Source organism: Erithacus rubecula (assembly GCF_903797595.1).
Source record: "Erithacus rubecula genome assembly, chromosome: 18".
NCBI lineage: Eukaryota > Metazoa > Chordata > Aves > Passeriformes > Muscicapidae > Erithacus > Erithacus rubecula.
In genome coordinates, this window is record NC_136670.1 from 9,738,968 (window position 1) to 9,766,932 (window position 27,965).

General features: G+C 47.9%; 1 protein-coding gene across 2 annotated transcripts; it reads right to left on the reverse strand.

The window, feature by feature from the left end:
• Positions 1 to 676: 676 nt before the first annotated feature.
• On the reverse strand, positions 677 to 26,778 carry SLCO4A1 (solute carrier organic anion transporter family member 4A1). 2 transcript variants are annotated; one of them, XM_079322062.1, is made up of 12 exons: positions 26,725 to 26,778; positions 14,047 to 15,019; positions 12,039 to 12,129; positions 11,040 to 11,161; positions 10,329 to 10,440; positions 5,903 to 6,057; positions 5,064 to 5,259; positions 4,375 to 4,540; positions 3,623 to 3,795; positions 3,211 to 3,275; positions 2,562 to 2,710; positions 677 to 1,761 (listed from the first exon to the last, which is right to left on the reverse strand). In XM_079322062.1, the coding sequence occupies exons 2-12, from the start codon at positions 14,864 to 14,866 to the stop codon at positions 1,612 to 1,614; spliced, it is 2,199 nt and encodes a 732-aa protein (XP_079178188.1). In that variant the 5' UTR covers positions 14,867 to 15,019; positions 26,725 to 26,778; the 3' UTR covers positions 677 to 1,611. The 2 variants fall into 2 exon arrangements, with proteins under 2 accessions (XP_079178188.1, XP_079178187.1); XM_079322061.1 differs by lacking the exon at positions 26,725 to 26,778 and having other exon boundaries at positions 14,047 to 15,051.
• Between the last annotated feature and the right edge of the window lie 1,187 nt (positions 26,779 to 27,965).

The window sequence follows — 27,965 nt, forward strand, 5'->3', positions numbered from 1 at the left end:
AGTTTCTTCAGTAGTTCCTAGAGAATCATAGAAAGGTTTGGGTTGGGAGGAACCTTAAAGATCATCTTGTTTCAATCCCCTGCTGTGGGCAAAGATACCTTCAGCTAAAGCAGGTTGGTCATAACCCCACCCAGCCTGGCACTGAGCACTTCCAGGGATGGGACAGGGGGTGCACAGGGTGTCCCAGCACTCGACAGAGGATGGAAACAAGGGCTTTGGAAGCAGAGAAGCCACCATGTGGCTTTGGTGGAAGTGATCTGTGAATGGAAAAAGCTGCTTTCCTCCATAGACCTGAATATCAACCACACTCCCAGCACCACCATCCCTGCCTGCCATGGGAACACTCTGAGTCAGCCCTTTGCTAATGAAGGAAGCAAATGCCCATCCTGTGTCCGTTTGTGAAAGCACAAATACACAAAATATACAAAAACATCTGCAAAGTAACTCTGAGTTGGAGCTGGCAGAAGGAAACAGCAGCTCAGAACGTGGTTCCACAGAGCAGGACCCCAGGGCTGGCCACAGCCTCCCCTGGGCTGCACCTGGATCATGTGGCTGTGCAGACAGTGGCACTAACCTGGCACTAACCTGGCACTAACCTGGCACTAACCTGGCCTGGTCTGCACTGACAGGGAAGCCAGACTCACACTGCTGCCCCAGTTCCACTTCTGCCCCTGATGGGTATTGCAGGAGCACATTCAATGGTCATTTTGGGAACGTGCCCCCTCTCCTTGCAAGCAGGCCAGTTAAAACCAGCACCCCCCTTCCACAAGGCAGACCCATCCCTCAGGCTACTGGTCTAGAGACAAACTGAATTCACTCCAACCTTTCCACCTACCCAAATCACTGTCTTTACAGAACAACTCCAGATAAACATTGCATAGATCTGTATCTCACATCTTCCCATGCCCAGCAAACAGCAAGAAGTTCAAGTTTTGCACGGTACATTACAAAAGGCATCACTTTTAAACAACACAAATAAAAAAAACTGAAGTGCCACCACGGTGTAAACCCTGCAATGGGTGAGGCAGTGGGTGTACAGTGCTCAGCAGCTCTGGGAATGGCTGCCTGTAGTGTACTGATGGATTTGCAAATCAAATCTCCTCTCCTAGTAACAGGAACTTGCATAATGAGAGAAGCTGCTCCTGAACAGAGAGATTTGTGTGTCAGAGGGAGGAGGAGGACTCCTCCCAGGCTTGGAAGTCCCAACAGGAGTTTTGCTACAGCTGGCTTTACAACTGAGATATTCAATACAGTTGGCCCAGATCCTCTGGTGGTTTAAACCCCACATGCTCCATTGGAGTTACCAGTGATTATTCCAGGAGTGGAGAACGTGGTCCTGGCTTGTCACAGACACAGAATAAAGCTACAGTAGCCCTTTCTTTAAATGAAATTAAATAACTGCACGTGGCACCAGCACACAACTTTCAATGTGCTTCTGCTGTTAAGAAAATAGCAAAGCACACCAGTGGTTACTTAAATTATTTATCTTGAAATAAAAAAAAAAAAAAAAAAAAAAAAAATTACTGCTGATTTAAAAACCCCATGGGAGGCTGCATAATGTCCTCTCATGGTATTTCTGAGGCTGAGGAAGTCACTTGCAGGTGGACAGCACTAAATATCCTCTTCAGCTGGCAGTGAAGGCTTGTGCTCCTGGAGGTCACTGGTGCCATTTTCGGATGCATCTGAGCTGCCTGGGGCTGACTCTGCAGGTGGGGGCTTGTAGAGTAAACAGGCCACTATGAAGAAGGTTGTCCCGAGCACCTGCAGCCATGGAGACACCCCATCACTGTCTGCTCTCCCCCAAAACCAGGGCCCACCCCACATCTGCAATGAGCTCCACTCACCAAGCTTTGGGGAGGAGGAGATGCTGGCCAGCCTGGGAAACAGAGCAGCACACAGAGCCAGAGGGGGTAAAAATCTGAATTTAGCCAGCCCCATAGCAATGGGAACTTGGAAAAGTTCAGCCCCACACAAACACCTGGAGCGCAGTGCTGCATGAGCCAACACTGCCTCAGTCTTTTGCTGGAAGGCTTTTGAAAACATCTTTATCAGAGCAGCTGCTAAACACTACTATCTAGGGCAAGTGCTTGCTTGGGAGCAGTTAAAATGATGGTTTTCTACTAATAAATAAAACCCACAGCTCTAAGCTCTCTTATTTTCTAGCAGTGACTGGGGAATGGTTATTTACAGCCTGCCCATAATGACATCCCTCACTCCAACTAATACATTGCACTTAGATATTTTACTCCATTTCTAGCAAAAATCACTTTGGTTGCTGTTGGAAGGAGGTATTTCATATGGTGCAATAGAAGCAATAGAAGCTGTAAGCCTAGAAAATAATGGGAATTTAACAGAATGATGGTGCCTGGAGCACCATTACCTGATGAGAAGCAAATGGGGCTTTTGCCTTCCCTGAAAAATTTCTTGTGTGAAAATTTAATTTTGTTTGGGGGTGGGCCAAATCAGGGCAACCCAATTTTGCAAAATTCTTTCCCAGAGCAAACCACTGTGTCCTAAAGACCTGCTTGCTTTACCAGGAGTGGAGTTAAGAGCAGCATCACCTTGTAGACCAGTCCAGCGACGAGGGTGTATCGGCTCATGGCCGAGTTCTGGTAAACGTAGCAGGAGCCCTGCTCTCCACACTGGTCCTGCCAGAGCAGGCAGGACTTATCAATCATGGATCCAAAGGCAATGGGGCCAGGGATGCCTCCTGTGGGTAGAGAAAAGGCACCTTCAGTTTGGGCAGCAGCCCTTGCAGGAAAGCACCAGGCTCAGCTGATACCATGGTTAAGAGAACTCATCCTGCAGCATCCAGAGACACCAGGCATCAAAAATATGCTGAATTTCAAGATCTGAGAGTCCAGCAGGTCTTTTGGCCTTCCTGAATTACATGTTGCATAAGAGCCAAAAGACACTCACAGGAGCTTCAACACCTCTGCTCCTTTTCCTTAAAATAAGGGGACACTGAACTCTGTCACATGTGAAGTGTTACAGCACCCTCCATTCGGTCCATTCAGATTGCAAACTATGTGCAAAAGGAATTAGATTGTCCTGGATGACAGCAAATGAAAGAAAGCATCCTCCTTTCACCAGTGTGTGTCCTACTCCCTTTTTTTCCAATCCAGTGTGTTTTATTGTTGTCTGGAAGCTTGGCACATTCCTCCCAGAGCCACCAGACCATTCTGGTGTGCAAATTCCCCTGCTCCATACCTAGTGTCCGTACCACAATCCACTGGATCCCGAGGGCAAAGGACCTCTGTCTGTCAGAGACACACCTGGGCAAAAAAAAGGGATTTGTTTAGAAATGCTGCCAGGCTGCACCTCCCTGCCTCACAACTCCAGGTCCCTGAGTCCAGCCCACCTGGGACTCCATCCCCTCTGGAGATTCAGGATCCCCCCAGTGCAATCCCCTCCATCCCTGCTGTAAATGTGTGGATCCCATGTCAGAGGACAGAGCTTCCAATGCTGAAATTTTCTTTCCCAGCTAGACTGGGACAGGAATGACCCCTGATGTCTCCACTAACTCAATGGTTCCCATCACACCTTTCCCATGCTTGATCCAGCAGGATAAAGCAGAGAGGAGGATATTGAGGTTTTTGCAGTGCTGCCATCCTGTGCTTACCTCAGAGTGGCAGTCAGGGCAGGAATGCTGCTCAGGAAGGTGAAGAGGATGACCACAAACATGAAGCACAGGAGCAAGGGCTTTTTAACACAGGAGGAGGTGCATTTCCCTGCCTCTGCTTTGCCAAAGCCAGGCAGGAGGGCTTTGCCAATACAGCTACATTCATGGTAGACCTGGGAAAGAAAGGCTGGTGGGGGCTCTGCTGAGGAGAGCATGGTGACAGACAAAGATTTAAAAATAAGAAATCCAGGGAGGGCAGAAAGCAGCTGGTTAGACTCCCAGAAGGAAGGGGAAATCAAGCTGCATCTTTGGCACCTCTGCTTCCAAACAGGTCAATCAAGCAAGGGAAATTAACTCTGCCAGGCTGCTGAGTATCACCTCTACCCTTCCTAAGCCTGACTCCATGAGCAACAGGCTGGAAGGATAAGGAGGTGCAGTGTGTTCATTCAAGACCCAAAGTGAGCACTAGGACAGAAATCAGGTGCTTACCAAGCTCCCTGCCTGCTTGTGTGATTTTCCATGGATTTTGGCACAGTTTGACCCAGAATGAGGCAAAGATGATTGGAAAGAAGCAAAGCAGGGTGACCTCAGGGTACCTTCTGCCTTCATCTGACATGGTACCTGAGAGCATCCACCCTTCCCTGGCTGATTTTACACTGATTTGCAGCAAAGCTCAATCCTTTTGCAGAGCCAGTCAAATCACTCCAGAGATGTGCTACCACCCTGTTAATCTACAGTGCTTTCAGACCTACCTTCTTGCCATTGCTGAGGTCTTCAGACACCCTTTTGCAGCCAGCATGGCAGGGGGAGTAGTACATGATGTCATCAGTGCCACAGACAGGGCTGTAGGTCTCCTGCAAACAGCCACACTGGGCATTGCAGGCTCCTGTCAGGTTGAGGTGCCCACCTGGCAAAGCACTGAGGGAACACAGGAGCAGTCAGTGAGCAGCACTTACAGGAGGACATGGGGAGAGGAAGGGGCAGTGGGAGCTGTGATGGATCCCCAGGGAGCATAAAGCCAGGCTTGGGAAGGCTTTCATCCCACTAAATTTTAGCCATGCCCTGGAGCTGTCTCTCCCACAGCATCCAAGGGGGTTGAAGTGATCAACTCTTAGGGTAACATTTCCATTCAGAGAGGAGATTCCCATTTTTAGCCCAGCTTATCCCACTGGATAGAGATGGGGGCTGCTGCAAAGGCAGCTGAAGAGTGGAGTATCTCCCATTAAATTATTCCAAAAACTCCATCTCACTGCAAAACTTAGGATATCTATTTTCCATGTCTCACCCTTGATATCTGCCTGTAGGACTGACCAGACACCAACTTTCACCCCACATCCACACATGACTGCAACCAGCACTGTGTGTTTGAGTTATCCTTCTATTCTGACCAGAGCCCCTCAGGACAGACAGACAGACAGACAGACAGGGTGGTGGTTGTTACCTTCCATCATACATCTGGGTTACTCCTGCCATGGGCATGTTAGGGCAGTGGATAAAAAAGACAAATATAGCCAGCAGACTGAACACTGTGCAAAGCAAACACAACTTGATGATTCCTGAGCAGCGCAGTTTGAATTTATTCACCAGGAATCCTCCCAGGAATGTGCCTCCCCCTCCAGCTGGCACAACCAGATAACCTGAAAAAGAACAGGAAAAAACCCACATGTGAGTTTAGAAATGACAGGAAGGAGTTTTCAGGCTAGAATACATTAATTGCAGTGTATTTTGCATATAAATGACCCCTTGTTTCCTCTGTGGCTTCTTGGTGGGAGTCCAGGGGAGGTTCAGCTCTGACATGGCATGAGCCTGGTAGGGCAGCTTTTCCTACCCAGAGATCTCAAAACTGACTCTTTGAGGAGCACATCATGAGTGATGCTTGCTGGCACCATTCCTTGGTCTGTGTTATGGCACTTATGAGGATTTTCCCAGTTTATGGAAGCTGATAAAATAATCCCCAGCTCTGACATCCCTCCTCACAGGAAACACTTAGCTGATGTTTCCTGGTGATGCACTAGGAGGAATTACAATTATTTTGCCTTCCTCTAGAGGGTAACAGATGGCTACAGAAGTGACACATTTCCTCCTGATGTCAGTGGATGCAGCTCTGGAAATGCACTGGGTGTAGGTGTGCTGAGAGGAAATGATTCTATCTAACAGCTGAAGAGGATAACCAGTCCATAATTAAACTGCAAAGCATCTGTCTCCATTCTAAACAAGCTAAAAGTGTTCTTCTATTTGTTGGCAAAATGAGAAAACATTGCAAAAACATGGGTTCCTTACCAAAAAAGGTGGCAGCTTCAGAGGCACTTAAACTAAACTGAGACTCCAGGAATTTGGGTCCAAATGTGGACATCCCAGCAATCAGGGTGGCTTCAGTTGCTCCTGCTAAGCAGAGGAAGATGAAGGTGGGGTTCTTCAGAAGCAGCAGCACTGACCTGGGAAGGACAAATATATTGGAATTGAATCACTGATTAAAGGCATATTTTGATTTCAGGTCTTCTAAGTCAAAAGGATCACATGTAAGATGAGGCAGCATCCCATCATCTTGCAAAATTTTGAAAGGAAAAACACCAGAAGGGAGATAATGAGGGTTTGAAAAAGCTTTTCCAGCCAGTGACACAAACAGTGTATGTGTGTGATGTAACACACTAAGGGCACCCATGACTTCTACAAGGATGATTTCAGCAGGAACTTTCCAACATTAGGGTCAGACTGAGTACTTTCTCTTTTTAAATACTGAGGGGACATTACCAAATCTCCATTATTGCAAGGTTTTATTAGTGCCTGCTGGCAGATGTCTTGGGACTCCTGACTCAACCAAGGGCAAACCTGTGCTACATTCTCACATACACACATTACATGTGCACCAACACACTCAGAACAACAACAACCTCTGATAATCATGGATGTTTTGTAACTCAGGGGAAATACCAAGCAAGCCTTTCTGTATGGAGGAAACCCCTCCAAGACACCTGAAAAACAGCAAGCAATCTTTCTGCCACAATCTAAGCCCAGTTTTACTTGAAGCTTAATGTACAAATGGAGTAGCTCCATTTTATTTTGACCCACTGGGATTTAGGAGAGAGCTGCAGATATGCCTGAGAAATTGCCATGTGTCATTTATATGCAGATCCAGCAACAATTCCATCCCTGAGATGCAGAAAGGCCCCCGGGCAGAGGGAATGGTCTCAATTATCTCTCACTATCTCGGATATTGGACTAAAGGACTGACATTGCTTTGTAGGGGATGTTTTGTAAAGAGATTCAAATTCTGCCCCATGACTTCCCAAGCCCAGACCAGTGCCATGGGTTATCCCATTTCTGGGATGGGCACAAATCCTGCAAGAGAGATGCCTTGGGATGCTCACTGGGCAGGCAGGCAGCCACCACCTCCTGCTCTGGTGGAAATGTGAGATCAGAGAAAACCTGCCTTGCTACAAGGGAGAGACGTGCTGAGGCTCAAAGTCACATTTATGCAACTTTACTCACATGAAATGGAGAATTTCATTACATCCAAAGAACAAAGAAGCTGAAAGACAGGAATACCACACATTCCTGCACTTTGATTACAGGGGGCTTTACACTGCCTAGCTCTTGGGATTAGTTTAATGTACTGTTTTGTTTTCCAGATCTTTTTGACTGTGTTTAATTTAGAAACACAAAGCCTAATATTTTAGTGAGAAAACACTTGTAGATCTTGTGGCTGAGGCAGAAAATGGACAGTGTCCTCACCTTTTTACAGAGAATTGCTCCCTGGCACTAGTGTGACTTTGTGCCCTCTGCCCAAAAATTACAGGCTGGACTTGCAAGTAAGAAAATGCAAAGGAACTCCTTTCAGCACTAAGAATCAGGATTTACTCAATTTAATCTGTCTGAAGACAGAAGATGTACTTGTAAGAAACTTTGGCACATAAAATCTTACTAAAGACAACATCAACCTTTTTATCACATCAGTAGGACTTTAAACACACCCAGAAATCACCTAACCCTTGAACAGCCTTGGCAGTGCTCAGTTTTTGCAGCCAAAGGGATTTCAGGAGGCCCAGCACTGCAGAGAGAAGAATCCCACCACCTAAAAAATCCAACCCTCCAAGGCTTTACTGATATAGGCACATACAGAACTCCTTCTCACATAATGGTTCTGTGAGTGGGTTGGGACCACCTGCATGATCAAAGCCTGCTCCTCTGAGGAACCCTGGCATGCCCAGGACACCCAGAGTGTACCAGAGCACAGAAACAAGCTAATGAGCCACTAATAAATGGATATTTATACATTTTACAGCATGTGAACAGGGGCTTTTCCAGCATGAAATGTCACCCACTGTCACCAGCACCAAGGGAACAGAGTGCATCCCACAGGAACAAAAACCAACCCCCCTTTGCCATGTGGGGAAGCTGCAGAAAAGCCATGGCATGAAACAAAGCCCTACCCTGCACCTAACCCAGGAGGGATCAGTGAAATATTGGCCACAGCTCCCCATGCTGAAGATCAGAGCTTGTCAGGCCAGGGAGTGATCCTCACAAACTCCACCCTGCAGCTTGCAGGGACAAAACCTCCTCTTGGTATAGCTCTACCTGCCCTCCCTTTGAGTCCCTGTGCTCTGACAGGAGGGGTTACTCTATTAGAGCAATCACATGGAAGCAGAGAAAGGAAAATGCTGTTTTATCAGGGCTTTTCAACCCAAGAGTTAAGACAGAAGTGTCTCCAGGGCAGAGGATTAGGCTGCAGGGGCTGCATTCCTGTAAGCTCCTGCTCTCAGGCAGCACTGTGAATGCAGCAATTCATTAAACTCACTTAGAAAGCACCTCATGGCATGGAACAGTGTTTTATTCCATCACCATTTCTGCTTATCTTTGTGAGACTGTTACTGCCTGTACTGTGAGGAAATGTGTGGCACAGGATCCCTGACTATCACAGAGGGAACAGTGAGTGTCCCTGGGCCTCCCCCTCCAGCCTGGTCCACGTGTCCCCAGGAGCTGCCTGCACAGATGGGATCTCCTCTTTAATGCAAGTTTCCAGAGCAGAAAGCCTTGAAGGCACTTCCCTTTTATTAATCAAAACCAGGGACCACAAAATTCTGTTGGATTCCTGCTTTCAAGCCACACTGAGGTCTGGACTGCTCTGAACTGTCTGGTACAATTCCCACCTTTGGGTAGTTTTTATTCAGGAAAGAGGTGTGAAAGATGCTCCTGGAGGAGGATTGTGGGAGTTTTGCTCCAGAGAAGCAAGAAAAGCATCAGCCACTGAATTTCATCCCTCTCTGCTGCCCTGTTTGTGCTGGTTTCAGTCACAGCCTTATCGTTATTTAAATTTGGATTCAATTTCCGTGGGGAGAACAAGCCATGACCTCGGAAAATGGCACCCAGTCAAGAATGCCATTTAATAACAACACTGAAATCTGTTCAATGTAATGTTCTTCATAAAACTGTCTTAACCCCTGGTAAACTTCCTAGGAAGTCTCCAAGAACTTCAGATGGGTGTGAGTGGTTGTGTTGACACAACACAGCTCGACTGGTGCTGAAAATTCCTGTTCTGAGCACCTGCTTCCATCCTGCTCTGCCAGCACAACAAAACCACAACTAAAGCTCAGAGGTGACTGCTGGCAGAGCCTGGGGTTTGGCAATGTGGTTTGCCTTTGCAGGGAGCAGCCATCACACATGGATAAAATCTCCTCCCTAAAAAGGGTCCTGGGAGAAATAATAATTAAAAAACAAACAAACAAACAAACAAAAAATCCCCTTTTTGACTGTAAGTTTCAAAAGGAATCAATGCCCAGGTATCTCTGCACCATCCAGAGTTTCCATACCAGCTAACCCCATGCAATAAATAAAGCAGCACCTCTCCCCCTGCCCTCCACTTTAATACAACTCAATACAACAAAAAAAACCCCTAAAATATTTCAGAAATCCATAACAAAAATCTGTGGTTAAAAGATCACATTTTATTTTGGCCCCTGCTTTGTTCCCACCACAGAGCTGAGCAGCAGCTCAGGATTAAGCAAGTTGCTGTGTCATTGCCTTGCTGAAGAGATAAGAAATTGTATCACATAAAAGGTGGCTGGAAGATGTGAAGGCAAAAGAAAAAAAAAGGAAACAAAGAATAAAAGAGAAAGGGAACTGCAAGTTACAGTGTGGTATATCTTGTTTGGAATGGAGCTGTGAGAATCACAGGGCCTGTTTCATCTCGTTTCTCATTAAAAATGACAAAACAGGGATCTAACACAAGTAAAAATAGAGGAAAGGAATAAAACCCCGAGGGGCTGGGGAGGAGGAGCTGTTAGAAACATGAAACTGGGCCAGGTGAGGCCAGGCAGAAGCAGACAGGCAGAAATAATGCTGCTGGGGAGAGGGAGGGAGCTGGCAGTGCCTGGGCATCTCCCAACACCTAAAGCTTGGCACCAAGGCACTCTCAGGGAAACTCAGTGTGTGGCACTGCAGGAGAACACGAGCTTCTGAAAACCCAGATGGGACTGGCCACTTGTCCCCTGCTCCCCCAAGTGATCCCCAGCACCAGTTACAGTTCAGCCAAGAGCTCCAAACCCTGACTGGACCAGGCACTTGGACACCTCCTCTGCAGGGAAGTGTCACTGCCTGAAGGTGGGCAAAACCTTTGATCTGGCAGGGCTGAAAGCAAGCTCAGCATGGGCTCAGTCCTCTCTCCCACCCATGGAGGGCTCCCTAACCTCTGTGTGGGTGGTTTTCTCACCGAGGCAGGTCTTTCACTGTTTTCCCAAAGTCTGGATCCGAGGCTTTTTGGTGGCTCCCATCCTTCAGCTGATGAGCCTCTGACACCCTCATCACAATGTAGCGCTGGGATCCTGCACAGGAGAGGCAAAGGGAAAGGGGGGTGTGTCAGACATGTGGGTACTGCTGAAATCATGGATTTGCAGAGGGAAAACACAACCTGACACCCTCCCTCCACCAACAGCTGCAGGGAGAAGCAGTAACACAGGCAGATGGAAAGCCAAAGGGGGGAATGCCTGGAGAAAGGAGACTCAGGGGTGACCTTATCACTCTCCACAACTCCCTGAAAGGTGTTTGCAGTCAGGTGGGGGCTGGTCTCTTTCATCAGGCAGCACTGACAGAATGAGAGGACACAGTCTCAAGCTGAGCCACGGGAGATGCAGGTTGGATATTAGGAAAAAGTTTTTCAGGGAAAGAGTGATAAAGAACTGGAATGGGTGGTAGAGTCCCCATCCCTGGATGTGGCACTCAGTGCCATGGTCTAGTTGAGGTGTTAGGGCATGGGTAGGACTTGGTGATCTTGAAAGTCTCTTCCAACCTGGTCATCCTTTGAATTCTGTGAGAATTCTGTCAAATCCATTTAGGAATTACACTTTAAGCACAGGAAGCTCTTGCTCTGCTCCCACATCCCCAGCTGCAGAGGCTCAGGAGGATGGAAGCCCCGGGGCCGTACCTGGGAGGCGCTGGGGGTAGCCCAGGATGGGGATGGAGATGAGCAGGGAGGCAGCTCCAGCCCCCAGGAAGCCAATCCACCAGGCCCCCACCCACAGCGTGTTCTCGGGGGCAATGTCGATCCTGCAGGAGAAGCCAGAGGGACACAGGAGAGGTGCTGGGTGAGGACAGAGCAGGGCAGCTCTGTGTGCCTCTCCTGAGGCTGGCAGGGGCCAGGGGGGTGACAGAGAAGGAAATTGAGTGATCTGATGGGGATGCCATGCCCACCATCCCTCCTGCCTCAGCACTGCCTCACCACGAGCCCAGGAAACCACACCCATTCCATTCTCATTTCATCTCAGGTTTGCACATTCACTTCACTCCTTTTCAACTGTGCTTCGAGGGCTGCCAAGATCCTTGTTCCACCCCAAAAACACCTTTTGCAAGAAAACTGTGGAAATAACCCATTTCTTCCTCTGGAAACCCACTTCCCCTTTTTAATCCATTCATCTGGTCTAATAAATGGTGTCCCTGCCTATGGCAGAGGGGTTGGAACTACATCATAATTAAGGTCCTTTCCAACCCAAACCATTCTGTGATTCTATGACCTTCCAAAGAGCTGTAAGGAAACAAGAATAAACTGCAAATATTACAAAGCAAGGAGGGACTAAGCATCCTGGTGGGATGACTGGGAGGGTGAGCAGCACTGCTGGGAGCACAGCCTCATCAGGGAACTCATTCAAAAAATTCACCTGCTGCTCACAGCCTCATTAGCACAGGCAGTGCAGCGTGAGGAAGGATTTAAGCTGACAGGTTTGTCAGCAATTTCCCTCCAGCAGTAGCACTAATGCAAACCACCCTTCCAGCCTCCCTGCCTGCAGACACACCACCCAACACCCCAGGCAAACTTCCACCCAGCCACCAGCTCATTGCTCCAGATCATTGTTATCATGTTTTTTCTACCCCAAAGGAAACACAGAGCAGAAAGGGAAAGGAACAAGATTTTTTTTTAACGACTTACTCTCTGCCAATTTCAGTATAAATATTTAGAAACATTCCTCCTACCAGATAACCCGCTGCAGGCCCAAGGATTGCAGCAGTGTAGAAAACAGCTGAAAGGGAAAACAAGTCGTGTTAGACAACCAGCAGTGTGTCAGCCAGGGATCCCCAGCCCAATTCCCTCCTGGATGCAGGATGCTCAGCCTCTGGCTGCCTCACACCCTTCCCCTAAACCACCAAGACATAAACCCACATCATTCCAACAAGTTTTCCTCTCAGGCTTCTGTTCCAGGGAAGCTTTTTCATCCAACCTGGGAAGTTTTATAGTGTGGGGCAGGTAAAATTTGTTCAGAAATAAACCATATTTAGCAGGGATGCAGCTGATCCCACTGCCACATCCTGACTGCCACAGCAATGAGCAGCAGGATTCTCTCCCCACTGACAGCATTAAATGTCTACACTAAACACAGCACCATGGGCACCTATTTCAGTTTGCTGTTTAAACCACGACACATGGAAAGATCATCAACTTGCTGACGATCTCCTTATGATCTCCCACCCACACTACACAGCAGTGGGCAGACTGGGACATTTTGAAATTGCTAAAAGATCACTCTTATGGCACTTTCACCACCAGGACTGCAAGTGTTGGCAGCTGCTGAGTGACCAGTGATACAGAGGAGTGAGCTGAGCCTCTTTTCTTGGCTGTGCTGTGCACCAGCAGTAGCTGAGAAGCCCAGAGACCATCCCTGCTGTGCTGCGGCCTGAAGGGATGACAATTTAAAGATTTAAGTTAGATATAAATGATGGTGATCAAACACTGGCACAGGCTGCCCAAACAGGCAGTGGATGTTCCATCCCTTGAAACACTGAAGGTCAGATTGGATGGGGCTCTGAGCTACCTGGTTGAGTTGCAGGTGTCCCTTCTAATTGGACTAGATGACTTTCAAAGGTCCTTTTGCACCCAAACCATGCTGTGATTCTGTGCCCCCTTGCATGGGTGGGGGTATGGCTTTATGGCTGTCTGCCAGAGATGCCAATGCCAGGAGCAGGAGGCACTCCCCATCTACAAGGCACCAGCTGCAGGAAGGAAAACACCAACCAAACTCATAGTTTTCCTCCTGGTAAATAATCAAAACCTCCCCAACAGCTGCCACATCCTCGATTTCCACCTTGCCCCTCACCAGGAACAGAAGGCTGAGCAGTGTTGGGAGAGAGCTCCCAGTGAGGGCTGGACAAGGCAGAGCACCATCCTCTCCCTGCCATCACCCTGCTTTCCAAGGGCTGCTGCTGACTCAGTGAGTCAGGGGTGTCTCTGAATTCTTCAGAGAGAAATCAGAGTGCAGGGATTGAATTAAAGCCTTTGGATGGGTTGAAGTATATTTAGCCATTCACAGACAAAGAAGACATTTAAGTAGAGTAGTAGTGAGAGCTCTAGTGAAGGTTGAAACATACTGATATTTCCAACTAGAGGCTCCAGGCCCACAGTTGTAGACAGGACTTAACACGATAGAGCTATAGTGAGAATATTGCTTACATTTTCCAGATAGAACAGGATACGATGTATGCATAGTGTTATATGTAACCTGGTGTGCTAAGAAACGAGAATTCTAACAGGTTAAGGAGTGGTGGAGAAACTAGAATCCTAATAGGTTAAGGAGTGGTGGTCCAAGCTTGTGTCAGCTTGTTGGAAAAATCCTATATGAGAGTATGTATTGGGGAGAGTTGTTGCTTTTAACCATTCTGGCTTCTAGCCATTCGCTTATTGCCACTGCATTTGCCATTGCTTTGCCATTGCTTTTTGCCATTGCCTTTTGAGACTGACGTGCTTTGTAACAAGATGTGCTTTGTAACAAGATACGCTTTGTAATAAATAACCTTTTTGACTATTAGCTGCTTTGCTTATTTAAGGTAGCCCGACGAAGTAGGAGCCAGGAGCTCAGAGTAAGAGCCAGGAGCTCCAGAGCCGGTGCCATAGAGCACCAGAGGTCTGTAACCTGCCAGGGGAGCTGCTCATTCGCCCCACTCACCAATGTACACAGGGGAGTAGTTGGTCTTGACGTTCTCATCCAGGTAGGTGACACCGAGCGTGTAGAGCGGCGTGGCGCCCACGCCGTGCAGGAACTGCCCCAGCATGAAGACGAACCTGTAGCCGGAGAGGCTGGAGGCAGCCTGGGAGCAGGGCAGGCTCTGGTTGCCCCCGCAGAGCCCCACCTGTGCCGCCGATCGCGCCTCGTAGCGGCCCGTGGTGAAGTGGGGCAGCGCGAAGAGCAGCGAGCCCAGGCCCATGAGCAGCACGCCCCAGCCCAGCCAGCGCGGCTTGTGGCCATTGCCCCCGAAGTAGCTGACGAAGGTGAGGCAGACGCAGGCGGCGATGTCGTAGGAGCTGGCGATCAGCCCGCTCTGGTAGCTGCGCAGGTCGAAGCGGCGCTCGATGGAGGTGATGACCGTGTTGATGAAGCCGTTCACGGTCATGCCCTGCAGGAAGGAGGCCACGCACAGGAAGAACAGGACGCCCTTGGAGGTGTTGCAGAGCTGCAAGCAGCCGGGGGTGAAGCCCCCCCAGCCGCAGGCCAGGTCCTCCCCGTCAGCGGACACGTATTTAATCCCTTCCTGGAAGGGCGGCTCCTCGTCGGGCGGGCTGGGCGCGCAGAGGGGCTGGGCGCAGGAGTCCGAGGGGCTGGCAGCCCCCGGGGAGCCGATGCCATTGCTCAGGGCGCCGCCGGCCCTGGCAGCCGCTGCTCCCGAGGGCCGGCCCGCCTGGCCGGGAGCGGGCGATGCGCAGGAGAAGTCGAGGGGCTGAGCGAAGCAAAAGCCGTTCTGTCTGCTGGAGCTGCGGGGCATTGCCATGGGCTGCGGCGCAGAGCCCAGGGGCAGCCCCGGCTGGGCTGGCGGCCAGGGTGGCTCTGTGCGGCAGCGAGGACCAGCCTGCCCGGGAGATGCAATTTTCGGCACTCAGTTCAGTAGGGAGATGGTGAAGGTCTGAGCCAAGACCATTCTGATCTGTGCAAAGAGAATTTTTACATGCCTTTATATACAACCATGCTCAAACCCCTCAAGTATTATTCTTTTTTTTTTTTTTTTTTTTTTTTTTTTTTTTTTTTTTTTTTTAATAAGTATAAGCATTTCACTGTGCAGTTCACCTAGTCATGTGCCTTCCACCATGGAATGTGTTGGTACCTCAGGTGTCAGGGCATCACCAACATTGCAGAAAAGAACAAAACATTCAAGAGCCTTAAAAGAAAAGACACTGTCCCAACTGACTCCTCAAAACCCCTTATCCCTCCTCTAATAAACACTTGGTGAGACCCCACAACCTCCATCCTCCTTCTTCCCCCTGCAGAGAACACCCACACAACTCCAAATTTCCCACTGCTAGAAGTCCTTTGGTCTCTCTTTCACACTCTGCCAGTAACAGTTTATAATTATCCTGAAAAGTTTCCACAGTCAGATTGATTTTATTCCAAGCCCTCAGATCTGTTTACAACTATTCAGTAAAATCCTTTCTATAACTAATTAGACTACATGCCATTTCAGAGCAGGCTGGAGGGCAGAGGCAGCTGACTCTAACCTGATTACTGATGCAGACTGCCTTCTTTCACCCCATTCCTGTGCATTGCAGCACCTGACCGTGCCAGCAACCAAGAGTATTTTTCCTTAAATGCCTTGGCTGAACTATAAATGATGAAAAGTATTCAAGGTTCTCCCTGGAATACTGGTCTTAAATATTCAACAAATGCTAGACAAGAACTGTTTTGTTAGAGAGCATGCTCAAAGCATCCTGTATTTCTCAATAATTTTGCCAATATCTGTTCGAGAGGTTCCCACAAAAATTTTCCCCCTGACATGACAGCCTCATCAGCATGGAAGAGGGAAAAAGGGATTTCTTTTTTCCCTGATAAAATGAACGATGTTCAGATGGCTGTAACCTGGGAATATTGCAGCCTTTGGTGGAGATTTTAGTACTTACCTGTGTGTTGATGTAAAAAAATGATTGACATTTGCTAAATAGTTGTGCTTCTCTGCACCAGCAGGTTTTGCAGGCACTGGGGCAGGAGGACTGGGCAGAAGGTGATGCTCAGAGCAGCAAGGTGCTGCTCCCACCCCAGAAGGGCAGAGGACAGCCCATGTGTGCTACCAAACCTTAAACATTCATGTCAGTAGTGCTACAGCATGTCTGGTCCTTAAAGTGGGTTAAACAAATAAAGTCCCACTTTCATTTGCAAATAATTTTATCTCAATTACCCTGTTTGGGGAGCAGAGTGCATGAACGGTTCCTACTTCAGGGTCCAGATTCCAGCAGAGATTTGATGACAGTGCAGGGTGAGCGTGGTGGGCAGGAGGGCACTGCTTTGCAGCTCCAAGCTGGACTCCTCCAGGTAACTCCTACCTCAGCTAGCTGAGTACAGCCAGGTAACTTTGATGTGTAAAATGTAAATGCAAAAACTGATTGCAGGGGTTGAAATTTTGCTGCAGAGATAGACTGTTGTAATGCGCTGGCACCAAAAAAAAAATTATGCCTTGGTGCAAGGATCTATTTTTTCCACTTTTTTTGCCTCTCCAGTGTTCTTATGACTCTTACAGCTCTAAATCTGTTTCTCATCTCTGCATGCAATATTGGAAGCAATAAATAAGCCTGCTTTAGCACTCTGTTAAAGTCAGGAGTGATTATTAGGCGCTGAATCAGGCTCTAAGGGGCGGACTGGTTCTCACTCATGTAAATCAAACGTCTCTTTGCACAGCAGCCAGGACTGCAGCTGCACCTCCTCCTATCAGACTTGTATCAGACTCATGTCTGATGTTACACTCCACTGCACTTGTAAAGAAGGTTTCTTGGCTGGGGATTGATTTTGCTCTCACTGATTTCAGCAGACAGGGAGAGCACATCTCTGTTATTACCTGATTTGCAAGCAGGAGTCGTGAGCTCCCAAACTGGCCCAGCTCCACCCTGGAGGGAACTCCTTTAAACACTGGGATCTCTCCTTTGATACCTCATGAATTTATATTGATATTTTGGTGTTTCACGAGTCAGGAAAGAGATTATAGCCCTTAATCAAAGTTTTTTTATCCTTGGTGGCAGCAGACCCAGGTGACCACATCATCCCCCCTTCAACTCCTGCCACTGTCAGTGTGAGTTAACAGCAAACAGGGTGAAACATTTCTGAGGAAGCAGCCAGCCTTTCCTCCAGGCAGCAGATGTTTCCCCCACCCAGAAGCCTTCTCAGCCCCACACCCCCCTCCTGTACAGGTCCCAGGGGAGCTGGGCTAATGACTCGTGCCCAGGTGCCATGGGCAAGCTGCCCACTCCTGCTCTGTGCCATCCCCGAGCTGCTTGGCATCTCCTGAAGTATTTATAAACTGGCTGTGACACCTTCACTGTGGGTATCAGCTTCCACAGGAGCCATATGCCACTTCAGAGGACAAAATATAATCTTCAGGGGAAAAATCCCAAGTAACTTCATGCACTTCCTAATCATTCATATTCTTCCAAGCCATCCATTTATTGCCTCCCATTCATCTCAGTTTTTAATGACTCAGCGGGTGATTTCTTGCTTATACTGAATCAGTCCCAATGCTATTATCTCTCTGCCATAGATTTTCTCATTTTGCTGCAAGATTTCTACTTTTTTTTTCCCCACTCTACAGCTGGTTCCAGAGTGCCAACATTATTGAGTCAACACAGCAGAAGTAGCAAGGCAATGAAAGCATATGATTTGTATTTCCTGATGAAATCTGTAAAGACTTCCCCCCCCCATAATATTTAGATTTAAATCAATAGTAAAACTTACAAGCTTTTCATCAGGTGATCATTTAAAAAGTCACAGGACCAATTAAAAACATTTTGTATTTCTGCCAAGGACTGCAATGAGATTAATGTTGCAAATTAACTCATAACTGACATGCAAAATAATCCCATTTGCTGAAACATGCCCAATAATAGTTAATCTTCCCTTCCACTATATGTTTTTTTGACTTTTATATGGTATTATTGTGGCAAATAACATCTATACATAACTTCAGCTTTCCACAGCTGAGCACAGTTTATGAGCAGATTTAGCATTTTTGCAATTCTATTGCATACATGGAGATATTTCCTAATGAACAGGGGTAGGGGATTTAAAATGATCAGGAAGTGTACTGCAAACAGGAGAGGAGCAGCCCCAGGCAATGCTGGGTGCCTGTGATGGGTCTCCTTTATTTTCCTCTGGGTCTCCTCTATTTATATTTTCCTCAATGTGTGAGTGAGCCTGGACTTACTGATCAAGTACTTAGAATCTGGGAAAGTCCACATCCAAATACCAAGCTCATATTACAGCAGCAAGGGATAAATCCAGGGTTTGTCCATTTAACTTCTCTTGGTAGCACACACTGAATTTTCCTTGGAGAGTTTGGCTTCAGAGGATTAGCAGCACTCCTTCTGTCATGGCTGATAAACACCATATGGGTCAAGTGCAATCCACAGGCTGCTTTAGGAGTGGTGAAGCCTCCCAGAAGTGAGATAAATCCACTGCCAGTCCTGTGAAAAGGGCTTGTCCTTAGGACACTGGTTCAGTGCAAGGGAGATAAAAGCAAGAATGGGATGAGTGAACTGTTCTGAGGAACACTGAACTGGTTTCCTGCAGCTGAGGAACTTTACCCAGCTCACACCAAATGTAAACCTGACATTTTTAGCCCAATTTGAAAAAGCATCCCTTTGGATCAGCAATACAGAGGATGCTGCTATGGTGGGGTTGGCACCAGGATCAGACTGGAGCCTTCACTAAGCAATTCCTGTGGGAACAGCATGGTCATGCACACATGGAAAAGTTTCAGGAACAGAAACACACCCAGAGAGCAGCCAGCTGACTGTGTACTGAATTCTGTGCTCACCATCAATGTGCAGGGACAGGCAGAGGATGAGGGAGGAAGTTCTAGGAATGGGGGGCAATAAGAATATCCTGACCCCTCATGTCAAGACCTGCTTTTACATGATTAGCTCTACTAGAGTGTGAAGCATGGAAGAGAGCAGCAGAAACTGGCTTTGAATTATCACATGAGCAAGGACATATTTATAATTACATAAATTCCAAACAGTAGAGCTTAGCACTCAGAAACCCTTTGTATGTTTTCCAAGTGCTTTCCATTCACCGGGAAATTATTGCAATAATATGCAGGAAATCAGGAATGTGGCTTGGATAATTTTCAATTAGCTGCTTGAAAATGCTTTGAAGATAAATCTAGCCAGATTTTCTGAGTCTATTTACTTGTTCCAGCTTATCTGTGCAAATACAATTGGCTGCAGCTACCTCAGACCATCTTTTAAAAACTTGCAGTGCCAACGTATAGAGCAGATTTAACCTGGAGACTGCTTTTTGCCATAGCACAGATTAACCAGACAAAAGGGTCTTTTATGCTATAATTCCTAACTCCCTCTCCCTAATGTCACTCTTGCTTTAATGTCTTTTTCCTGCCATACATTGGGAAGGTTTCCATGCTGGCACAGCTCTGTCCATCTCTGTCACTGCCCATGGAGCTGGGTGTTTCCAGATCTACCACCAGCATTTTCCCAACTCCTAGCCCTGCATGGTGTTACTTCCCATCATTTGGGTTCTTACAACCCATTAAAGGATGTTCTGTATTCAGCACCCTCTTTCTGCATGAGCTGCTGGTCAGCTCTTCCCAAGGATTACCACTTAGTTCCCACAGCTGTCCCTTCTTTGTTTCCAAGCAGAAGATGCAGACTCAGGCAAATCCTTTATGATGTAAGGAATTAAACTAAATGAGCAAAACCCAAATAAAGAATGTGAGACATGTGATTCTCTGGTGCTTCTAAAGATAGAAGAATTAAAATGCAAAAAATGCAATAGCCTGTGTTACACAACTCAAGGATGCTGTGCTCAGAACAGATGTATCTCAATAATGTTGACATCTACCAGGGTTGACAGGCAATTACACTTTTTCATCCTTATGATTTGACCAATATGAAGGTAGAAGCAAAAAGGAAAAACCATGAAACTAATTAGAACTTCCCTTTTTCCTGAGACACAATTCCCTTCCAATCCCTCTTCTCTGCACTTCAGAGACTTTCTGGGGCAAATCACACACCAAAAGGTTCTTTTGCTCTACCAAACTTCAGCTTGAGCTTTCTAAGACAAGTTCTCCAGCTCAGCCTTATGTTGGTGGGCTGGATGCTCATTCATTATGTCCAACCAGCCAACAGAAATCTCAGAGGAGCACATTGAAAGGGATAAAATCATCCCAGAAAAAGAAACTTGCTGCTCATCAGCATCTCCTGCAACACTCAGCACTGCAGTGAGCACAGGGCAAAATGAGATGGGCAGGTGGAAACACAGAGCCAGGTGGGAGCATGAGAGACACCCCAAGGATTCAGCTGAGGGAAGGGTATTTCCCCACAAACCCATTTGTTTTTTTTCTAGATCAGCAAGTAAGAGCTTTCCCCAACAGCCCTGAGAACACGAGCTCACCGGTGCACACCGCTTAGCCTGGATCTTGTTTAACATCCAGAGATGCTCCCTAATCCTCTTAGGCATTAGCCTTGAGATTCCTGCCAAGCAGGGGAGCAGCAGAGCCTCCCAGACAGCACTTAAATGAACTCACTGCTTGAAATGTGCAATGCTTCAAAATGCAGTAGAACTCCAGCTGTTCTGCTTTGGTTAACCTCAGATTAGCACCTTGGAGGTTACTGCGGCATGCAAGGTGCAAAGTTAAATCACCTCCAGTTCTGGGTCTCAGGTGACTCCCTAGGAAGCCATTCTGCACTAGGACTGCAATTTTTTGTCTATAATGACTTGTTTAAAGCTAAGTACCTAATCTGAGTTAGACATTCCTATTGTGTGTCTGTTGCCAACTGCAAGGAGATCATCACATTCCGGTTACCCACAGCCCTCAAGTCACAGAATCACAGAATGGTTTGGGTGTGAAGAGCCCTCAGACACCTCAGTTCCTGCCCAGGAGCAGGGACCCCTTCCACTATTCCAGGCTGCTCTAAGCCCCATCCAACCTGGCCTTGGACACTTCCAGGGATGGGGCAGCCACAGCTTCCCTAGGTAATTCCCCGGGTAATTCCCTGGGTAATTCCATCCTAATATCTAATCTAAAACTACTTTCTTTCAGTTTGAAGCCATTCCTACTTGTCCTATCACTCTAAACCCCTGTAAAAATTCCTTGTCCATTTTCCTTTAGGCATTGGAAGGGGCTCTAAAGTCTCCCCAGAGCCATATTTTCTCCAGGCTGAACAACCCCAGCTGTCAGAGTTGTATTCCCAGCAGAAGTACTCCACCCTCAGTCTTCTCCCCTGTCCCCACAAGGAATGTTTTATGTTGCTAAATCACCCATTATTGCAGATATGATCTGGAGAAGGAACAGGTACATAATTATATTTCTGTTGGATTAGCTGAGGATATTACTCTGAGCTTGCTCTGGCCTCATGTTGGCTACCACAACAGAAACAATATTTGATCTAGCACTAAGCCAGATGGTGCAAAATTAACCCATTCAGCACAAATCTGATGTGGCACAGGGAATTTGGTCCAGCACTGGCACATGGCTATAAGACTTCTGACTTGGCATCTGCGGCCTCTAAGTTTCCTGATAGCAAGTACTCCCCATCCACCCCCTAAAGATGAGCTAATCAGGCATCACTCTTCATTTTATTTCATACTTTTAGATAAACAGAATGTCAGCTTGCAGATAATTTGCATTTGCTCATGCAATACCCTAGATCTTGACAGGCTGTGGTATACTGGGGGATTTCTTTGAAGAGGGCAGATCCCTATTTGTGTCATCGAGAGGAAATGATGAACAATTTCAAAAGAATGACTCCTCTTCATTTTCTGACTCAACATCTCAGACTAGTACCACAACTGAAAATTAGAGCAGCTATGAGGTGAAGGGCAGGAACTCAGGCCCACAGGGGAATGGGAGCAGAAACCTCAGATTCATTCCAATGGCAACTCTTTGTACTAAGTTCTAACAGAGGGTGCAGCAACACCTCGTGCAGAAAGCACTGAAAATCCCAAACATGGCCACAAAGCACAAGGGGCTGTAAATGGGCAGGTGCCTCCTGGCTGTGCTGTCTGTGGCTGCTGGCTTCTCCCATTGCTGAATGGCTCTAAATAAATAAATATAAATCCCCCCTGATCAGAAGAGTGAGACTCCACTGACTTCTTTGACAGGTGAAAAAATGCTGAGCCATATCCTTCAGCATTAAGAGACTTCTCTGAGAATCCCAGCTCAGCATGAAACAGCAATTCCACACACACACACATCAATATCCACACTAAGGGACAGAGAAAGAGGTTTTCAAGAGGTGAGTGCACTCTCCCTGCAAGCACCACAGGCTGGCACATCCTTCATCTGACACTGCTCAACCAGATCAGCCACTCATTCCAACTGCCAGGGAGCAAACTGGTGCCAAATTGGTGATTCTTCTGAGATAAAGGAATAAACAGGGATATAATGTTCTCACTGTCAGCCCCAAACACCTGCTGGATTCAGAGGGGTTTGCTGTCCATGAGCAGTGGGGAGACACGCTCTGCCTTGTGCCCTCCCCTGTCTCACACACCAGGAATCACAGCCTGGGACAGCAGCTGTGAGGATGGATTTACTTGGAAATCTGGAAACTGCCTTCAAGGGATTTCCCCTTCCATACAGAGTAGTGTGGTTTCCAATTCTGGCTCAGGAGCTTTTCTGCTTTCCTTGGTGAGGACCTGCTCCCATTCCACAGTCCCCATAGCAGGAGAAATGGACACAGCAGAATAACCTTGGCCTTGGCCTTGGTAGCAGGCAAACTCTTTTTATTGCCTCTTAAAAAAAGGCAGCATTTCAAAATTTAAATTATTTAAAAACAAGACTATTGGAGACAGGTAATCAGTGCATCACAGCCTGGTTACCTACTTTTCACTTCTTTTAATTCAGTTTCTCTGAATTGAACTCTTTTCAAGGTCGCTACCAAATAAGAAGAGAATATGCAACCCTAAAGGGATCACAGGTTACTCAGGGTTATATGGGGACTCCAGAAAAGGCTGATTCTGCTATAACCAAGACCCACATCTGGCTCAAAGATCTAAATCCTCAGAATTCACTCCAACAATCCAAGGAGAACATAAAGTAGCTCTGAAAGCACTTGGAGGAAATCCTTTTTTTCTGGGAATTCTTATGCTAACATAAAGCTCCACAGCATCTGCCCTGGGCAAATCCTTCCAGCCCAGGCATGGCAGAGCAGCCTCATCACTGCTCTCACTGGCTGAGATTCTGTTTCCTACAGGGCTTTTAAAGCATAAGAATATTGAATTAAAATTTCAAATCTGATTTATTTGGAATACGGCAAGCTAAAAAGATTAATGCAGTTTTTCAAGGAGAGGCTATGAGAGAAAAATTCTAAAAGAGTTCAAGTCCTTCAGATATTTTGGGGACTTTTTATTTCTGTGTCATGGGTTGCTGCCATTTATCAAAACTCTAGAATTTAAATATATACTTTTTATCTCTTAATCCTATCTAGAAAAATAAAATCCTATCACAGAGGATATCCAAAGCACTTGAACTGAAAAATATGAAGCTATAAAAATGACAAAAAGTATTTTTTCTTGGATTTTTTTTTTAGCCAGGATATTACAAAATCAAAGTATTTTTTAGGGAAATAAGTGCTTGAGCTTGGTTTTTCAATATTAAAATGACTCCCTAACTTCTTCAAACCATCAGCCACAGTTAAACAAAGCTTGTCAGCTTCATTTTTTTCCTTAAAGTCACCAAGCCAAGCTCTTGGAGTTCCAGTGACTGAAGGTTACTGATGCCATACAGCAATATGCCATTAACAACAGCAATTAAATTCAGTTAGATGTCAGTGAAATAGCACAGGAAAAGAAAGGGCTTCAGTGCTCCAGGAATTTCAAAAGCTGCTGGAAAGGATCAGCACTTTGCTGAACCAGAACAAACAGAGTATTTCCCAGTGCTAACATATGCCCACTGCTCAAGCTCATTTACAATCTAGAGGTGGAATTACACTATTTTTGTCAGCAGCAACACTGTAGAACCTGAAGAGAGATTTGAGGTTAGAACAACACTGCTCTGCTAATGTTAAACCCTTCACTGCCTCATCACATGCTCCCCTCTGTACTAGAGAGAGCTCTGACACAAAATCCACTGGAGCTCGTGGCCCTCTCTGAGTGCTCATCTACAGTCACTTACCCATGGCTGGAGTGGGCTGGATGCTTTTGTGTGGGATTCATGAGCAGATGCAGCCTGTGCCTCTCTGGAGGTTTTTCCCGGGCAGAACTCTTTGTTCCGCGCTGCGCCCGCGCTCGCACGCCAGCAGGTCACCCAAGGCCAGGGAGCAACAATCTAATTCTGTGGCGGGGAGGTCTAGCAATAAATCAGTTTTGAAAAGGGAAAGCAGAGTGGCTGCAGGAGAGGAGATCCCAGAGGGTTGGGGGAGCTGGGGACAGGTGCAGGGAGAGCCACGCTGCCACCGGCCCTGCGGACAAAGCCCCGATCCTGCTGTGGCGTGCTCTGGGCTGCTCCAGCTCCCAAATTCTGCTCCTCTGCACAAGGATAAACCCCTCACCAGACCAAGACAATGCAGTTTTTAACTGTGCTGGGGAAGCACAGCACCTTTCAGGGCAGCCAGGGAAGCCCAGGCTGATGAATTTCAGGGCTGCTCATACCCGCAACAGCCTCTGATAACTCTTATATGTTGCTTTAACACAGCGACCTCAATTCATTAAGTACAAAATCCAAAGGAGAAATCTTTTCCCTGAAGTCATACCCAGCGTTTCACTAACCCACCAGCAAAAAGCTGCCAACTCTGATCCGTGGGTGCAGAGTCTTGCAAAACTTTTCCACCATTCACTGGGATTATGCAAGATACAAATGTCCCAGGCTCTGAATAATCAACTTACAGCCAGCACCTCATGGAACCATGTGAGTAAGACAAAAAACCCACACGGTAAAGCAGAGTGTAGGGCATCCTGCATATGAGCACCTTCATCTATGCAAAGGCAGAGTTCTGGGCTTGGTACACAGAATTAAAAAAAAAGAAAAGCAAACCAAGTGCTCAGTGCTGCTTTTTGGGGTGAACTCAGCAAAATGAGCAGTATAAAACAGAGCCATGATTCCCTGCTACTGCAGGGTGTAAAGTCCCAAATGGGAGGGCAGAATCCTCACCAGCATGATCCGTGCTGCAAACACATGCACAAAAAAAAAAAGATTAAAACTGCCTGGAGGAGTTTGCAGTCATGAGGCACCGAGCAGCTGGATGCTGATCTCCCTAAGCCGGTGGGTATTTCTTTTGTTTGTGGCTGATCCCATCTTCCCCCTTCGAATCTCTAATCTCTGTAAAGACTTGGAGCGAGTACTTGCTCAGGTAGTTCCTGGTGCCACTGGCCAAGAGAATCCAACCCAAATAGCTGTTTCCACTCTCATCTCTCATCCCAGGATCACAATTCATGTTTCTGCCACTGCCACCGAGCGGGGTTGCCCCATGGGCAGGGGAATTTAAGGGAATATCAGCGGAGTTGCCACTTCCCAGGGCTTCAGGTGGCGCTTGCCACACCTGAGCACGCTGCTGGCTCACCGCAGGGCTCTGACGGAGTCCTGGCGGGGCAGGTGGCTCCGATCCGCCCCCCCAGCCCGCCCAGTGCACAGAGCCGCTGCTTCAGTTTCTGAACACTTTTGGCAGTTTGCAAGCCAGACCTCTTTGCATATAAATAGCTACATTTTATTTTCCTTTTCATTATCTGAGTAACCCGCTCCCCCCGCAGTTTCATCCTTTCTCACGTTCACAAGCGTTCTGGCACACTTTTCTAAAGGTCTCCTTTGTGTTCATTTCTGCCTCAAATGCTATTTTTATGTGTGTTTTTACAACCAAGTGACACTATAGAATGTAGGAGCCCAGAAATAAATAAATAAATAAAGAGGTGCCAGGCAGGGATAACTTCAGGTTTGTAGTGTGTTGCTTGGTAAAATCAAATAGTCAATAAAATGGTAATAAAATGTTAATGCAACAAAACCATGTGATTAAGGTCCACTTGTGCTTTTTAGGCTCACAGAGCTGAAAAACATAGTTTTATTATATCAGCTTTTGATTTGTATCATCTGAACAAATGGGTTATAAAAGTAATATAGAGCAAGTTAGTAAAGTGCTCTGATTCCACCCAGCATCCTGCCCGCTACTAACTTCAGTTCTGCTCCTGTGAAACAGGAATGAATTGATCATTACCGTAATATTTTTTTTTTTCTTGTTGTAAGGATCCTGACAGGCCACTTTACCACCTTCCTCCGCCTTCTGTCTTTTCTCATCATCATTAAAATTTTCCGCAAAAATACAAGATCACGCTACAAGGGAAACCCCAAACCGCAGTGCTTCATTTCAGAACACCGTTCCAGGCAGCAGCCCAGCCTTGCAGCATCCTTGCAGACCATCGCAAAGCAGAAAACCTCAGCGACAAGGGCCGAGCTGACTCTCCCAGCGGGTGTTCCCGGCACGGACCCCGCGCCAGAGCGGGGCTGAGCCGCAGCCGAGCCCCGTGCGCTCCGCATCCCCGCGCCCATCCCCGCGCCCTCGGGGCTCCCCCAGACACTCGGGCACCGCCCGCCGGGTCCTGCCGGGTCCTGCCGGGGCTCTCCCGTCCGTCCCCGGCTCTCGCATCCCTCCCCGCACCCCCTGGCCGCTGCAGTGCCCGCTGCCATGCCCGGTGCCCGGTGCCCGGTACCTGCCGCCGCCGCTGCCCGCGCTCCGCCGCCTCCGCTCGGGCTCCGGGGGCCGGAGCTCTGATGGACTGGAACCTCCTCCAATCGCCGGGGAGCCGCGGCTGCTCGGGCCAATGGGGGGGAAACTGAGGCCGGAGCCAAAGGATGAGAGCGAGAGGGAGGGACGGGAGGGATGGAGGGAGAGGGACGGGATGGGAGCTGGGAGCGGGAGAGGAAGGGCAGGGAGAGGGGGCTGTGTCTGGGGGGAAGAGGAGGAGGAGAGGGATGGGAGCGAGAAGAAGGGGGTGAGGAGAGAGCAGGGATAGGGATAAGGGCTTAGGCATCCCATCAAACCCTCCCTATTTCCCGGCCCCCTGCGCACCTGCAGCCCCGCAGCCCCCAGGCTCGGGCTGCCCACCCTGGTCCGGGGATGTCTCAGCCCCGCTGCACCCTCGGCTGGCTCATGGAGAAATTCTGGGGTACATCCCCTGCACCGAGGGGGAAGCAGCGCTGGAGGAGCTGCGCCCGCTTGTGTGGCGGCAGAGAGCAGCCACAGGACTTCGGATTTTCCTCCAGCTATTGCTGAGGCTGAACTGGCGTAAAAGCGAAAATGCTGGAGCAGGGGCAGGGGCATTAGTGAACCCGGGACACAAACACAGCTATCGTGGCACTATCTGCATGGTTCCGTACCGTGCCAGGCACTGTCAGGCTGGGCACGGCTGGGTTAGTGATTGCAGAGGATGCACTGTGCCTCCAGAGCTGAGGGAGCTGAGCAGGAAAGCTGTGGGACACCCTAAACCTCCTGCATTTGCATTAACACATTTGTTTGGGCGTTTTTCTTTGCTTTTTGGAGTTACAGTGGCTGGTTTGAGGCACAGAGGTGGCTCTTGAGCAATTTCACAGAAGAGTCTCCGGCTCAGAACGCACACCTGAGCACTCCACACCCTCCAGTACATAAAGCACTGGGCAGGAAGAGTCCCAGCAGAGTGATATGCACGTGTGAGGCTCTGACCGTGCAGCTCCTCATACCCACCCGTGCAGCCCTTGCACCCCCTTTTGATTTTCTTCCAAGAGCTATTCCACCTCACTTGGGGATTTGGCTGGTTTCTGCAGACTCCCAGATAAATAATTCAGGCTCTGAATGTTTAGCTCCTGAAGTGCAATCAGTACTCCATTTCCCGGAGAGCACAGGAGAACCTGGGTAATGGAAAAGCCCAGCTAACACTGCACGAGGCAGAGAGGAGGGCAAGGATGTGAGCAGACA